Source organism: Acanthamoeba castellanii (genome assembly GCF_000313135.1).
Source record: "Acanthamoeba castellanii str. Neff unplaced genomic scaffold scf7180000084741, whole genome shotgun sequence".
Classification (NCBI taxonomy): domain Eukaryota; phylum Discosea; order Longamoebia; family Acanthamoebidae; genus Acanthamoeba; species Acanthamoeba castellanii.
In genome coordinates this window covers 1037152-1053133 of record NW_004457702.1, presented here as the reverse complement: position 1 = coordinate 1053133, position 15982 = coordinate 1037152, and the positions used below count along the sequence as shown (strand labels likewise).

General features: G+C 57.8%; 5 protein-coding genes and 1 pseudogene across 5 annotated transcripts; 4 read left to right on the top strand and 2 right to left on the bottom strand.

Annotated features, from left to right (window-relative positions):
• Positions 1-7: 7 nt before the first annotated feature.
• Positions 8-3261, bottom strand: ACA1_175750 (annotated as a pseudogene).
• A 257-nt stretch (positions 3262-3518) lies between these two features.
• On the bottom strand, positions 3519-5539 carry ACA1_175740 (uncharacterized protein; the record flags this gene model as incomplete). Its single annotated transcript, XM_004356745.1, has 9 exons — positions 3519-3696; positions 3784-3915; positions 3987-4102; positions 4175-4253; positions 4337-4437; positions 4516-5044; positions 5172-5245; positions 5336-5436; positions 5500-5539. 9 exons carry the CDS (start codon positions 5537-5539, stop codon positions 3519-3521), a joined length of 1350 nt encoding a protein of 449 aa, XP_004356798.1.
• An 819-nt stretch (positions 5540-6358) lies between these two features.
• ACA1_175730 (uncharacterized protein) lies at positions 6359-6680 on the top strand (the record flags this gene model as incomplete). The annotated part of the gene is made up of 2 exons (XM_004356744.1): positions 6359-6524; positions 6547-6680. 2 exons carry the CDS (start codon positions 6359-6361, stop codon positions 6678-6680), a joined length of 300 nt encoding a protein of 99 aa, XP_004356797.1.
• A 1084-nt stretch (positions 6681-7764) lies between these two features.
• On the top strand, positions 7765-9801 carry ACA1_175720 (RNA recognition motif domain containing protein; the record flags this gene model as incomplete). The annotated part of the gene is made up of 7 exons (XM_004356743.1): positions 7765-8316; positions 8399-8831; positions 8900-8964; positions 9036-9105; positions 9319-9455; positions 9565-9675; positions 9763-9801. The coding sequence occupies 7 exons, from the start codon at positions 7765-7767 to the stop codon at positions 9799-9801; spliced, it is 1407 nt and encodes a 468-aa protein (XP_004356796.1).
• Positions 9802-10348: 547 nt separating this feature from the next.
• On the top strand, positions 10349-12709 carry ACA1_175710 (uncharacterized protein; the record flags this gene model as incomplete). Its single annotated transcript, XM_004356742.1, has 10 exons — positions 10349-10511; positions 10595-10997; positions 11088-11326; positions 11425-11503; positions 11567-11718; positions 11787-11848; positions 11947-12037; positions 12116-12242; positions 12286-12406; positions 12491-12709. 10 exons carry the CDS (start codon positions 10349-10351, stop codon positions 12707-12709), a joined length of 1656 nt encoding a protein of 551 aa, XP_004356795.1.
• A 383-nt stretch (positions 12710-13092) lies between these two features.
• ACA1_175700 (Frizzled/Smoothened family membrane region protein) lies at positions 13093-15940 on the top strand (the record flags this gene model as incomplete). The annotated part of the gene is made up of 12 exons (XM_004356741.1): positions 13093-13185; positions 13304-13372; positions 13536-13680; positions 13732-13941; positions 14040-14265; positions 14345-14583; positions 14655-14733; positions 14803-14957; positions 15050-15166; positions 15373-15434; positions 15536-15667; positions 15752-15940. The coding sequence occupies 12 exons, from the start codon at positions 13093-13095 to the stop codon at positions 15938-15940; spliced, it is 1716 nt and encodes a 571-aa protein (XP_004356794.1).
• Between the last annotated feature and the right edge of the window lie 42 nt (positions 15941-15982).

Sequence of the window (15982 nt, the reverse complement as noted above, 5' to 3'; positions counted from 1 at the left end):
GATGTCATCAGCGCTGCTGGCGCAGCAGGCCCCGCTCCTGGAGCCACTGCCGGCCCTTGGGGGTGAGGAACACGACGCGCGGGTGCCGCACGTGCTGGTCCTCCTCGTCCCCGCGGCTCTCCACGTAGCCCTCTTTCTCGAGCGTCAAGAACACGTTCCTCATCGCCTCCGCGTTGTTGTTCGCGGCCACCTTCTTGTTGCCGCCGCCGCCGGCTCTCTCACTCTTGCTCTTGCTCGTATTCCGGGGCCGCAGCTTGCCGTAGCTCGCGAGTCGGTCGAGGCCCAGGTCGGCCATCTCCTTGGCCCGGCTGCCAGCCAGCAGCTTGATGATCTGGTCCTTGGTCGCGCCGACGATGCCCACGGCGTCGCCGCCGCCCCACTTGTAGAACTGGGTCACCTTCTCGGTGGTCTCGCGCACAGCCTCGAGGGCGTGGGCCATCACCGTGCGGTCGGCGACCGAGCGGGACTCGACGGGGAAGGCGGCGCACACGTCGCACCGGCCGCACGGCCGCGCGTTGGCCTCGCCGAAGTACTCCATGATCCACTGTTGTCGACAAATGCGCTCCGTGCGAATGAACTGGAGCATCGCACTGTCGTGTTGCGTGAGTCGCGCGCGTGCGTGTGCGATCGTGCGTTGCGTGTGTGGTGGTGCGTGAGTGTGCGTGCGGGGAGAGGTACTTGAGTTTCTTCTGCTGGCGCGCTCGGTTTTCGTTGACGTCGGTCAGATCGAGTTCCAGCTCCCGCTCGGAGACCCACGGCCGCAAGAGCCTAGTGCCGCGCACCCGTTCGCCCACCACCTGGAATCGTTCCAGATAGCCGTGGCTCTCTGTGGCACGACGCACACACGACAGCACACACGGCACAGGTTGAGCTCAACTCTGGTGGGTGTGAGACGGGGAATGAGGAGTTGGAGCGTACCGAGGATGCTGACGCAGCGCGACAGTCCGGCAGCATCGACCTGGCGCGTGAACTCGGCCAGGTCGACGAGCGAGATGACCAGGTCGTCGTCGCCCAGCTCCGTTCGCCTCCGCTTGACCAGCACCTGCGCCGCGGTGGTGCGAGATTAGCGGGGCGAGTACGGGTACTCTGTGAGCTCCGCTGTGCCAGACACGCGTACCCGCTGTTTGTCGATGCCCTTGTCTTCGTCGTCGTCCCCCATCGGGACGGTGTGATGGAAGGGCAGCGGCTTCTCCTCGCCCTCGACGGAGGCGTCGGGCTCGTCCCACAGGCCCAGGGCTCGTTCCCTGTCCCGCTCCTCGAGCTGGGTGCGATGGACTCCCCGCAGGGTGCGCCACGCCTCTTCGATCGCCGCCCGACTTGGGTTGCCCGACTGAGAACGCACGCGCGGGTCAGCGCACGCTCATAACCAACCGCACGACACGACACGACACACGGTACCGTAATAAAGTATTCCTGGAGTTGAATGTCTTCCCGGTCGAACAGGAGTTCGCACCGAGCGGGCGCGCCGTCTCGTCCCGCCCTGCCCACCTCCTGGTAGTAGGCCTCCACGCTCGCCGGCATCGCGAAGTGCAGCACAAACCGCACGTCCGCCCTACACCACACACACACACACACACACACACACACACACACACACACACACACACACACAACGCCCATCGCACGCCGCGCAACAGAACAACATAGAGCCAAATAGACATCAGACGACAGCGATAGCGACGATTCAGGGGCGGAATCTGAGCGGCGTACCGGTCGATGCCCATACCGAAGGCATTGGTCGCCACCATCACGTCGCATTCGCCAGACATGTATCTCTCCTGCCGAACAACACGGCACAACACACACACACACACACACACACCACACACAACGTTGGGTCTTGCGCGGCAGACTTAAATGGAAAGACAACGGGACGCCGCACCTGTGCCGAGTCGCGCTTGACGTCGCTCATCCCGGCGTGGTACCCTTCGCACTTCTCGACGCCCCAGTCGCGCAGTAGTTCGAGCACCTGGTCGACTCGCTTTCGCGTCGACACGTAGATGATGCCCTTCTTCATCTCGTGCACGATCTCCTTCATCCTTAGCACCTTGATCTCGTTCAGCGTCTCTCGATAGGCTCGGCGACGACTCGTCTCTGTCGACGTGTGCGTGGTGTGCGTGTGCGTGTGCGTTTCGTGAACAATGACATGTAAGGACAGAGGCTGCCCGGGATCGATTCGGGCAGCGGCGCCATACCTTGGGTCTCGGTAATGTGCAGCGAGAGATTGGGCCGGGCAAAGCCCTGGACCAGCTCGAAGGGATTCCGCATTTGCAGCCGGCTCGCGATGTCCTTCCGCACCTGGACGCCCGCCGTGGCGGTGAACGCCGCCACGACCGGCCTCCCGCCACGCGCCGACACCAGCCGATCCACAAACGTGCCCAGCCGAGCACTGACATACACAGACGAGAGAAGACCGCCTGTCATCAGCTGCCGAGCAGTGCGAAAGAGGTGTGGCGCGAGTACTAGTCGGGCCGGAAGTCGTGGCCCCACTGCGAGATACAGTGGGCCTCGTCCACGGCAAAGAGCGACACGGTTGTCTTTTCCTGGCGGAGCAAGGGAGTGGGTGAGTCTTCGCCTCGCGTGCAGGACTGAGGTTAGCGCTCAGTACTCACCAGGGCCGCGAGGAAAGTGTCGTCCTTGAATCGCTCGGGGGAGACGTAAACGAGCTTGTACGCCCCGCTCACCATCTCGTCGATGACCTGGACCTGCTCGGCCTTGGACTGGAAGCTGTTGATCGTCGCCGCCTTGATGCCCTTCCGCAGCAGCGAGTCGCATTGGTCCTGCACTAGCGACACTCAGTACTAATTGTGTGTGTGTGTGTCGTGTGGTGTGGTGTGCGTGTCGTTGGTCGGGTCGGGTCGGGTCGGGTCGTGCTGAGTTGGGGTGCGCACCTTCATCAACGCAATCAACGGAGAGACCACAATGGCCACGCCGGAGGTGTGCAACAAGCTCGGCAGCTGGTAGCACAGAGACTTGCCGCCTCCAGTGGGCAGCACGGCGAGCGTGTCTCGGCCGCTGAGGATCGACGTGATGATCGCCTCCTGTCCGGCGGTGAAGCTGGTGAAGCCAAAGTGCTTCTTCAGTTCCTCCTCGAGGTCGTGAGTGGCCTTCACCACGCCTCCTGCTGGCGCCACGGTGCCAGCGGCGTCTTCTGAGGCACTTGCGCCACTCAGTGGTGCGGTGGTGCTTCTGAACCACCTCGCGCCTCCCCGAGCGCCACCGCTGATGCCCCACGCCCTTGTGCCCGCGACTTGTGGGCATAATCGCGAAGTGCAGGATGGAGGAGATTAGATTAGGATGCAAAACGTAGGACAATGAAAATCCTCGTACCGATACGAGAAAGGAGACCCGGCCGCCTTGCAGGCATGGCAGCAGATGCGTGGGCACCCACACAGCCGGAGTGCAGGCTACGCCGAACAGCACCAGCGGCTAATCGACCGCCCATCAGTTGTGCGTTGCCCGCCCGCCTCATCTTCTTCTTGGAAATAAAAATGAAAAGTGCAAAGCAGAGCTGGCCGTCATCGAGTGTATTGGTCGTAGGTGCGTTCGAGGAGGCTGAGGAGTAGGGTCAGCGCTCGCTTGGTCTGCGGCAGCTTGGAGGCGCCCACGGAGGTGTCGATCTGTTTCATGGCCTTCTTTACGATCATCACGTTCTTCCGCAGCACCGTCCCTTCCGTCTGATCCGCTGCCGACACTCTGCCGACCGCCCCCAATGAGCCTCATCTCGGTGGTGGAGTGTGCATGCGATCGAGAACACATAGTGGGGGGGGGGTGGAGGAGTACCGAAGGAGTGCGGTGTTGTGTCGCTCCCAGTCGACCAGAAAGTCCTCGACCTTTGTTCGGTACTTGTCCCAGTCCTCGCCGGCCTTCGACACCACGTCGTGGAGTTCGGTCTTCATCATCGACAAGCCGTTCCTGCGAGTGTGTCATGGTGTAAGTGCGCAGTTGAGGTGCAAAAGCCAAGAGGCGGAGAGGGAAGGGTGTACAGTAAGGACTCCCCGAACTGGGTCCAGAACTTCTGGTGCTGCTTGTCCTCCCACACCAGCTGATACATGAGAAGGTACAGCTGCGCAGCTTTGTTCATCTGCAGGTGAATCACCCTCTGTAGAGTAGAGAGAGCGATTTCAGCGTTGGTTCACCATGATGTATCAATATTGGCCGGCTGTGTCGGTACCTTTTTCATAACTCGAAACGGTGCGATGAGGTCCTGCGAAAAGAGGACGCAGGCCGACTTGATCACTTCGTTCACGCGCCTGCAGGCCGAGCAAGGTTGTCCCAGAGGGGGATTAAGCATTGTGTTTGGCCTTCACTCACTACAAGGGAAAAAAGGTCGCACCTCTCGGCCTCGGTGGGTGGTCGTATAAGGGAGATCTCCTTCACCGCGCGCTCGAACAGCTTGGTGACCTTTTCCAAATTGGCCTGAACGGTCAGCGCTGCCTGTAGGTTGGTGAAACAATCAGACAAGCAAAGACGGCACGCACGCATGAGATTCGTGGTGAGCGAGGGCGAGCGCACCTCGTAGTTGTGGATGAAGTCGGCGTCAATGTCGTTGGCCGAGTGGTCAACAGAGAAGCCCACGGTCTTGGGATTCGAGAAGGGGTCGAACACCTTCCCGCTGCCCTCCCGGGAGATGGCGTCGACCAGCCGGGCATAGCGCGGGAACAGCTTCTCCATTTCGCGTCGGCTCCACACGACGCCCTCCTCGTAGATGATGCGCAGACGATTGTCCCTCCGGCCCCACGCGAACACCTCCCTGTACATGCGCGCCTTCTCCTGGCGCGTGACCACGATCGCGCACTTGGTGCATGCCAAGAACTCTTCTGGCTGCTGGGGCTGTTGTGGCTGGGGTGGCACGGTGGCACCGGCGGGAAGCTGTGCCTTGAGACGTTCGCGTTCGATTTCGCGTCGTCGCAGGGTGAGCAGAAGGTGGAGCTTCGGGTCGCCGGCGATCTGGGCGTACGATAGGAGTGAGGCGCACTTGGCGCAGTGCTCCTTCTGGCACATGAAACAGGTGGCCCGTCGCTCCCACAGCCCAAACTCGGTTCTGAAGCACCATGCGCACGTCGGAATCGGTGAGCCACGAGCATGCATGCGAGCAACGTGCTACGCCCGTGCACATGCACGCTGCAGATCAGGCCGCAGAGCTGCATGGTAGAGCGGAGAGAGCATACCCACACGACGCACATCGCTGGCGAGGAGAGAGAAGTGACCCGATGGACACTTGCTTCTTGTCCCCTGATATGCACTACATTGCGGTCTTGTGTAAGCTGCTGGTGTGTGCTTTCGGCACACGACCACATGCCCTAGCATGAAGTGCACAAGAGGAGAAAGGTACCGTGGGCGCGGCTGCGAGGAGCTGGACGATCATGGCGTCCACCTTCTCCCTTGCCTCGGCACGCGCCAGTTTGAATGCCTGAGTCAAATCTCTTGACTCTCCTGCACTTGCATTCAACCTTTGAGATTAAGAGAGTGGCGCGGCAAGCAAGGCATGAGGCGGACCATTGATGTGCCTGGAGAACAGTACAGACGTGGCATCCATCAGACTGTGTAGGGAAATTCAAATCCTCCTCAGAAAATAGATATAATATAATATATCAGACAGATCTTTCATTCAAGGAATGTTGTGCGCTCATTTCCCGGTTTAGAACCAACCACCCCCCTTTGCATCTGTCGAATGTCCTCACGAGATGATCTCTACGCGGTGTTGGGGGTACACCCTAAGGCCTCGTTAGTGGAGATCAAGGAGAACTACCGCCGATTGGCCCTCGAATGCCACCCGGACAAACTGCCAGCAGGTGCAGCTTGTGGAGATGAGAGGGAAGATGAAAATGCTCGATTTCGGCGAGTTCAGGAGGCATGGCGCATTCTCAGTGATTTTCAATCGCGTACCACGTACGATGCACAGCGTGTTGGTATGCCGCCCCGAACGCCTCCTCTTGACTTCTACTCTTTGCCATCAACTCACCGGCCGCCGCAGCCGGACAGGCAGGAGAACTGCCGGTGGGGGCGGAGGTGGATCTGGACGACATGGCGTTTGACGAGTGCAGTGGCACATACTCGCATCCTTGTCGTTGTGGCCATCGCTACGAGGTGCATCCATCTTGCCTTTGTTCCTTGTCCGCTTGCAAGCAGCGATTGTGTGCCGGCGGCGGTCCGCGCGTACTGACATTACGCCACGATCGCAGGTGAGCGAAGAAGCGCTGGAGAAGGGAATGGACACACACTCGTGTGCCGGCTGCTCGTTTGTCATCCGCATCATCTACCAAACCGCTGACGATGAAGACGACTAGTAGCACACCAACACTTGCATTCCTGCTTCCGCGGGCACAAGCGTGGCGCACGACTGGCGGAGGTCGGCATGCCAAGTACAAGCGCCGAGCGACAGCGATCGCGCACCATGAGCGAGTCCCAACGCAAGGCGGCAGCTGCCATCACCGCCACTTGCGCAGGACCGTGCGTGGGCGAGGTGCTCAAGGACAGGAGGACGGGATATTTTTATTTTATTTCGCCTTTTTGGGTCTGTGGTGCCTCTTCACCCACGAACAGTGGCACAGGTCGTGACTGTGAAGACGAAGGTGCACCACAGTCTCATTCCTTGGAACAAGAAGACCAGCACCCTTTCGCGTGCGCACCCACCTTACAAGATTCGGAGAGTCAAGAGTCAGGAGCCAAAAGTGTAGTAACCAACGATTTATTGAAAGTGACCGGAAAAAGGTGATCTATTCAAGAGGAGGAGGCATCGTACGAACCTGAAGAAGCAAGGAGGAGGAGTTAGAAAGGGTTGCACACTCAAAGGAGTGAAAAGAAGATGGCAGGCAAATGGCGAGTGTTCAGATAAACCCCTTAGTTATTCTCATTGATCCCGAGGGACTCAATAGTAACAATTGTTGAAAGATACATCACGACGCCACGGTAAAATTGATGAAGAGAAAGCGAGTGCGCACCTTGGATGGGACACTGGCCAGGTCTGCACCGGAGCGGCAGCTATGCGGAGCTCGCGCGACCTGACATTGAACGGAAAATCAGGTTAGGTCAACAAGAAAGAGATTTGCCTTGGAGCAATCGAACACTGAAATCAGTGTTGGTTCTTTTCAAGCAGCTCAACCAGTATACCGACTGAGCCTCAACAGTTATAGTTTATGCATCATCTACAGCACGCCACGATGAAGAGAAGCGATTTCTTTACCTTGGGGAACGGACGCCGGAGTCCAGGCCTGGGCGTGAAGGCCAGGCGTCGGAACACCTGATTCCAAATAAAAGTGAGAATTAGAATCGGGTATTAAGAAGATGGGAAAATAAATAAATGAAATGTTGGTGCATTGGCATAATCAATCGCTATGTTGGTGAGCGATTGAGTATATTAAATGACCTCCGTTCGTTCTTGCATCATATTAAATGATGATAAGGCACCTGACAGCCTTTCACCTCAGAGATGGTGCTAGTGAAATGTTGAATGAAAAGCTCGCGAAGCGTACCTCACGACGCTGACTGTAAGCGGCAGCAGCGAGTGTAGATGTCTCACATGTAGTGTGGTTGAGAAGAGGAAGACGACGAGGAAAGAAGAAACAGAAGGCCGGAAGAGGTTGGGCCGGCGGTGGAGTTTGCGAGGACCATAAAATCCCAGCTTTTGTTCGGATTTCATTTTCTTTCGTTTTTCTTGGTCGACAAGAAATGCAGTTTGCCGGCGTTCTGGATTTGTACCGCGATTTGTGATTTCCATCTCATTCGTTCATCCGCGAATCGCAACAAAAGTAGCAGCAGACAATGTCGAGCCGAGGAGGATCCAAGGGCGGAAGAGGAGGCAAGGCCACCAGGGGCGGAAATCGGTACTTCGCCAAGGCCGATGGTGCGGCCGCTGATGCGAAGCCGGAAGAGGTGAAGAGCAAGAAGCAGAAGGTGGTGGCTGCTCCCGTCGCCTCCACTGATGGCAAGAAGGGCCAGAAGCGAAAGGGCGGACCCGAGGCCGAGACATCGGCCCCGAAGAAGGAACAAACGAAGAAGGTCGCCAAAGTCGCAGTGACGGAACAAGTGAAGAAGACAGTGGTGGTGGAGCAGTCGCGCAAGCAGCGGAAGCCCAAGTCTGAGAGGATGGGGAAGAGGGCCTGGGAGGTGGAGGAGAAGGCGGAGGAAACGAAAGAGGAGGCTGAAGAGGTCGAAGAGGTTGCTTCGGACGCCGAAGATGATGATGATTCGGATGTGGACAGCGAAGCCAGCATGCCGAGCGACAGCGAGGACAGCGATTTTGAGCAGCTCGTAGCGAAGGAGGGAGGTTCGGCCCGATACAAGGCTGCATTGGCCCTCAGGGACACTTTCCAGGTACAAATCGTTCAAATCTTCGCATTTGAAAGATGTATAAACTTCATCTAATCTGGAATTAATCTAATCTGGAAAAATACAGAACTTCAGACAAGAGGGTGCGGAGGATGAGGACGATGAAGAGGACGACGAGAGCGAAGGTGAAGAGGAGATACAGAGGAGGACGGAAAAGCTGGGCGATTTCGTGCCGCTAAAGGGCAACAGCGATGACGAGGACGACGAGGAAGACAAGATTGTGCAGAAGTCGGAGAGCGAGGAGAAGAAGGTGACCAAGGGTAAGCAGGTTGAAACGAGCAAGCAGACGAAGGCCAAGGTTGAAAAGAGCAAGCAGACTAAGGCCAAAGTTGAAAAGAAGGCGACCACTACTACAACCACAGCGACTAAAGTCAAAGGCAAGGAGCCCGCAGCCAAGAAGAGGCGCGTGAAGGTTCGCACTTTGGCGCAGAAGCTTGGCGGCGCTGGCGCTGTTTACGTCGGTCACCTTCCGTACGGTTTCAACAAGGAGCAGATGATGGGTATGCTTATCGCTCGTTTCCGACCTCGTGACCGCCTTTCCGCAAACTCATCCTTCTTTCCGCACTAGGCTTCTTCGCCCAGTTCGGCCGCGTACTCAAAATCTCTCATCCCCTCAGCAAGAAGACCGGAAGGGTACTTGCTTTCGACCTCTTTTCTCATCGCATGTTACTCCGTGCTCACATTTCACCTTGGCGCGCGTGCAGTCCAAGGGCTACGCCTTCATTCTGTTCCGCCACAAGGAAGTGGCCCAAGTCGTCGCCGACACGATGAACGGTACGCGTCCTTCCATCTTCCCCTTCCACCACGGTCCACATCCGCGTGCGCTTATGATGCATAAATATTTGCTACTCTTGACTTCTTGCATGACGACATTTTCCACCAAGATCTCTGAGGCGCACGCTCTGCTCTTTCTTTCGTCATCAGATCATCCGTCTCTCTCTCTCTGATGCTAACAATCCTCGTCTCTCGCTCCATTTGCACTTGTAGGGTACCTCATCTTCGGCAGGATCCTGAGGTGCAAGTACATCCCCGCCGCCCAGATCGCAGAGCATGTGTTCAAGAACGCCAAGATGCCGTACCCCGAGTTCAACTATCAGGAACTCGAGCAACAGAAGAGGAGCAAGGTAAGGGCTCTCTCTGCTCATCGTCAACGAACGTTCTGAGTCCATGGAGGCTAAGCGATCATCTCATTTCGCCTCTTCTCATCGCCCTGTATACAATGTCCGTGAGTAGTTGAGGAGCGCCGAGAAGCACGAGAAGCTGACGAAGGCGCTCGTGGCCAAGGAGAAGAAGAGGAGGCAAAAGCTGGCGGCCCTCGGCATCGACTACGATTTCCCCGGCTACGTACATACCCCTCCCACCTTTCTTTCAGTTGTCTTCTTTTTGTACTCATCACACAAACACACTCAACACACTCAACACACCCCACAGGCTGCTGCTGTCGCCCAGACCAAGGCCAAAGCCGAGTGAGCTGTTTTAGACTTCCTTTTTCTGTCTATTTTCCTATTATTTAAGATACATATACAAACACTTTAGGCCCACATCATTAACCCAAAGTTTCCTAGTGAACTGCGCCCGGAGTTGGTTGCAGACGAGGAGTCCGCGCCCGGCTACAGGGCAAAATTGTTTTATTACGATATCGTAACCACCCGACGAAGAGGAAGAAGCGATGATGCGTGCGAGGGTGGATGTCGGGCTCATCCTCCGACTACTCGGCCTCCTGTGTATTTTGGTGGCGGGGCTTGGCCCGCCGACGGTGCGGGGTCAGGCCATAGCGTGTCTCCCCTTCCGGGTACTCCCCCCCCCCGCGGCGCACCCCGTGTCGTCCTCAACTCCTAAAAAACAAACATCCTCTTTGCGTGACTGACGCCACCGACCTTGTAGGGCTCCCCAGCGACTGCACACCGGTGTGACGTGTTCCTCGATGGACACAACGTCCTCCTCTTCGGAAAGGTGACCCCCTCTACACGAACTGCTGTTCGTGTCCAATTTTAAATGCCCGAGGTTCGGCCCTAAAATGGGAATTGTCTGGGAGCAGAGCTACGAGGAGGCGGACGCCGTGGCGGGTTCCCTCACCAGCGTGTTCGGCGCGTTCGTACCGGCCAAGTGCCGCAACGTGGCACTCCAGCTCATATGTCTCAGCGCGTTCCCCGTGTGCCAGATTGGCACCACCCTCTCGCGTACGCCCCCACGAATCTTCGCTCTAGAGTTTGGAGTGTGACTGATCGCATCGTGTGTGCATCGATCACCTTTTCTTCGACAGTGACGCCGCCGTGTCGCTCGGTGTGCGAAAACATGTGGCTTGAGTGTCTACCCCTGGTCCAGTCTCTCAATGCCACCAGCCTGATGCCGGACTGCGACACGGTGACGCTGGTGGACGGCGTGGCCTACCCGGCGTTCCCGCCCGACGGCATCGGCATCCCCTGCTTCCCCTACTCGGCCGACGTGGCGGTGCCCTACTCGCAGGCCGACTGCCCCTACCCGCTGAGCTACACCGGCGAGTCCGAGCGGCCCGAGGAGTCGTGCCAGCTCGGGTGCCCGGCCTACATCTACGGCGGCGAGGACGAGTACTGGGGCAGCGTGGCGGCCATTTACATGACCACGGTGCCGTCCATGGTGCTCAGCTTCCTCATGATCATCACGTGGCTTCTCAATCCCTCCAAGAGGTACGCCACGGCACGCACCCTTTCACTAACGCACGCGCTTCATTCGTTGCTGTGTTTCGCTAAAATTCATGGTGTTATGTACGACAACAGGCGGTACCCGGCGGTATTGATCCTGTGGCTGGCGGTGTCGGCCTTCGCGGTGGCCTTCTTCATCAACATCAGCGTGCTGGTGGGCGGGCCGGTCCGCACGACGTGCACCTGGGACGACGCCCAGGTCGCGATCAACATGGACAACGCGAGCGAGAACAACGGGCAGGGCGTAGTGTGCATCATGCAGGCCATCGGCACCTACTACTTCGGTCTCACCTGCAACACCTGGTGGCTCGCCAGTACGTGGAACCCTCTTCATTTCGTTCCTTTTTGTTTTTCTGTCAATTCTCTGAACCTTGCTCACGCACTTGACGCGTCGCACACATGCTGCCCACAGTAACGATCAACATATTTCTGATGCTCTGCTTTCACAAGCACGAGTGGGTGCGTCGCTGGAGCCGCTACATCCACTACGGGTACTCCATCCCATCGAACTTTTCTTGGGTGTGTGCATTGTGCTCACACATGAATGACGACAGGTTCCACGTGTTCTGCTGGGGCGTGCCGTTGGCCGGCCTCATCACCATGCTCTCCATGAAGAAGCTCGGCGCGAGCGGCATTACGCCCTTCTGCCAGATCCTCTACGACCGGGACGAGAGCTGGATCGACTGGGTCTTCTACACCGCGCCGAGTACGCTCTCCTTCCCCGTCAACACCTTTTTTTCCCCAGGAAGGTGCTGACTTTGGCGCATTGGCCAGTTCTCTTCTGCATATTCGTTGGCACCATCCTCATGGTCGTCAGCATCGTCCGCTTCGCCGTAGTACGCCACTATCCACCATCGCGCATACACGACACGCCGCACACTACACACTACACACGAACCCAGACCCTAACAAGGAGCTGGTGGTGTGCCAATAGGTGCAACTCAAATATGAACGATCCCGTGCTTCGGAGTTGATTCACCTGTTTCGGTTGGTCTTGCTCGTCGCCTTTGTGTGGCTTAACAACGGTATAGCGCTCTCTCCGCCCTCTTTCCAAACCCCTTCTGCACCGCTAAACTGACCACCACCGTCCCTTCTGCGCGCAGTGTTCTACTTGGCCTACCGCGTGCATACGGAAGCGGACTTCGACGCTATCTTCGACAGCTTCAACGCGCAGGTTTCCCCTCTCGACTCTCCTCTGAGCTGTAGCGAAAATGCAGATACGAGGGTCAGGTCCGCTCATCACACACCACGCCACTACCCAGATCGTGTGCAGTCTCCTGACCGGCACGGACTGTCCGTACGACGTGGTGCTCAACTACCCGTTCTACATCGTGTCGCTCATCGCGAGCATGTCCACGGGCGCCTGCGTCTTCCTCACCATGTGCACCACCAAGGTATGTACAGCGTACCATGGCCACGCGTCACAACATTAAGAGCGTATGTGTGTGCTAACTATTCGGGTTTCATGGTCGCAACAGAGCTCGGTGGTGTTGTGGATCCGATTGCTGAGCGGCTTGCGACATCCGCGATCCTTCGTGTCGCACGTCCGGCTCGTGATCGGCTCGCACGCCTGGTCGTACACCTCCGAGAGCTCATCGGCCAACAAAAACATGAGCTCCTCCGACAACCCGAACACCGAGGGCACCGACCTGAGCCTCACCCCGCCCACGTCTTACTCCCACCACGATGCCCTCTGAACCGACGTCCGTCGGCGGATGAGTCGGACTTATCAATGATATAACAATAATAAAACTCCTGGCATCAATGGTGTTGTTGGCCGGGTGGTGCTGTGGTGGCGCCTGCTAAAGGGCCTCTACCATCCGCGATCGTTCCCCCTCAAAAAGCCATCGGACATAAAAAATAAAATAGAACGTTGGTGTTTGTCCGGTGCAATTATGAACGTCACTGCCCTGTCAGTGTCGTCGGGATGTGGCGAGCACAACGTCCGCGATCAGCAGCGGAAGAGAAAAGAGAAGAGCGAATGCAGCCACGCACAGAATAATGTGCCCCAATCGCCCAACTGAGTTTGCCCCCAACAACCCAACAACCCAGTCTGTTCTTGTTGACATACAAACAGAGAATGGAAAGAGGAAAAGGACGAACGACACTCCTACGGTTAGGCCTCGACTTTGTTCTGGTGGCCCTAACTGTCTTGTTGAGCGCCTTCATTCTGGTATGCCACGGCCAGCAGGCCTGTGTGCCCTTCAAGGTTTGCCCCGCCCCCAACACGACACGATCTTCCTTCCTACTCTGGTCGGTCTCATCTCTTTCTTTTGTCACCTGCCGCGCAGGGCTCGCCAGCCACCGGATACAGATGCGATGTGTTCCTCAATGGGCGCAACGTATTCCTCTCTGGCGCTGTACATCCCCCCCTCTCTTTCCCTGCCATCTCTTCTTTCTTGTTGCGCGGATCTCGAGGTATCCTAGTCCAGCTTTGCGGAATGTCTGGAATTTGAAGCAGGCACTGCGAGGGGCACTCCTTTTTGCACGTTTACTGAGCCCTCACGTGGGGGGGGGGTACAGAGCTATGACCAGGTGGACGCAACAGCGGGCCGGGTGGTCTCCCTGTTCGGCGCGCTGGTGCCCCGCAAGTGTCGGGCCGCCGCGCTCCAGCTCGTGTGCCAGAGCTACTTCCCCGCCTGCCAAATCACCGCCACCGGTCTCTCAGGTACCCCCCCCCCCGACCACCCCCTTTCCTGCTACCTTCGACAGCCAGCAGTGCTGACGGTGGTGGTGGCCGGCACAGTGATCACGCCGTGCCGGTCAGTGTGCGAGGCGGTACTGCTCGAGTGCCTGCCGCTCCTGGCCAGCGTCAACGCCACGTCGCTCGCGCCCGACTGCGACCTCACCCAGTCGGTCGGCGGCGTGCTCTACCCAGTCTATCCGCCCGACGGAGTCGTCCCCTGCTTTCCCTATTCCTCTGCCACAGGTCACCACCCTGTCGCCGAGCGTCTAGGACGTCACCGGCACACCAACTCACTGCGTCGTGTGTCGTGTGGTGTGCGTGTCATGCCATCATATATGCAGAGGTGGCGTATTCACAGGTGGACTGTCCCTATCCAACCAACTACGACAGCGACAGGTTCAACCCCGAGAAACCACAGGACGCATGCGTGTACCAGTGCCCGGTCTACGCCTTTGGCGGCGAGGAGGAGTACAATGCCGTAGTGGCGGCCATGTACACCACTACCGTGCCTTCGATGCTCTGCGGCTTCGTGATGACCCTCACCTGGCTCCTCAACCCTGCCAAGCGGTTCGTGGCCTTTGTAGCCTCACGCACGCACGCACGCACGCACGCACTGGTTCCTAACGCTACCTGAACACCACAACAGGCGGTACCCGGCGATCCTCATCATGTGGCTGTCGATATCAGCCTTCGCCGTGGCCTTCTTCGCCAATCTCAGCGTGCTGATGGGCGGTCCGAGGCGCACGACGTGCACGAAGGACGAAGCCCCGACTGCTGTAACCATGGACAACGCGAGCGAGAACAACGGGCAGGGCGTGGTGTGCATCATGCAGGCCATCGGCACCTACTACTTCGGTCTCACCTGCAACTTCTGGTGGCTCGCCAGTACGAATGCACTCCTTTCTTACTTGAGTAGTGCGTGCTGAGTCCGGTCTGACCCAGCCTTCGTCGCTCAGTCAACATCAACATCTTCCTGATGCTGTGCTTCAGCAAGCACGAGTGGGTGCGTCGCTGGAGCCGCTACATCCACTACGGGTACTCCATCCCAACGCAGTTCTTCGATCTCTTGTGTGTGCGCGCATTATGCTTAAATAATGGCGACAGGTTCCACGTGTTCTGCTGGGGCGTGCCGTTGGCGGGCCTCATCACCATGCTCTCCATGAAGAAGCTCGGCGCCGACGGCATCAACCCCTTCTGCCAGGTGCGCTACCAGGACAAAGACGAGAGCTGGGTCGACTGGGTCTTCTACACCTCGCCCAGTACGTGTGCACCCCCCATTCGCTCCGGCGGAGGCCTGGGACGCATCACAGTCGACCAGTTCGCTCACTTGTCGTGTCGGGTGGATCTGCAGTCATGTTCTGCCTGTTCGTCGGCACCATCCTGATGATTATCAGTGTCACGCGCTTCACCATCGTACGCCAGGCTGCCTTTGCTCTTCTTCAGCCCACATCGCTCAAGTTGCAGTTTAGTTTCCACCACGGCTAACCATTTGGCCGAACTCGTTGCAGGTGCAACTCGGCTATGAGCGGTCGCGCGCTTCGGAGCTGATCCATTTGTTGCGCCTACTGCTCCTGGTCATCTCCGTGTGGCTCAACAATGGCACGTTGCCCTCCCTCTACTGCATCATTAACATCATTCGCTGACATTCCGTATATTGTTGTTTTGTTGCGTCAGTGTTCTACGTGGCCTACCGCATCTACGTAGAAGACATGTACAACACTGTAACGAATTCGCTCGTACGGCAGGTATGGACCGCGTTCGCCTTGATTGACAGCGTCAAACACTCATTCTCCTCCTCCTCCTCGCTCTCTCTCACACGTCGATATCGATCAAAAAGGTCTACTGCAGCTTCTTGACAGGCAGCGAATGTGACTACGATCCCGTGCTCAACTACCCGTTCTATCTGGTGACCCTCATGGCGAGCTTGTCCACGGGCGTGTGCATCTTCCTTACCATGTGCACCACCAGGGTATGTATCGCACGCCACACACGCACAGCCACACGCAAAGCATGGGAGGGATGGGCCACTCATGGTCATTGGTAAATCGTGCAGAGCACGCTGGTGCTGTGGTGGCGCCTGCTCAAGGGCCTCCGCCATCCGCGATCGTTCATCGCTCACACCCGCCTCATCGTGAGCTCTCACGGCTCCTCTTCGTCATCCTCCACAATGGACAGCCCGTCGGCCGGCACGGAGATGAGCGCGACCCCGCCCTCGTCACTCCAGTCTGCCGGTGGGCTCTAGCGTTCTACACCCTTCTTCTCCCTCTCTTGCTGTACAGTACTG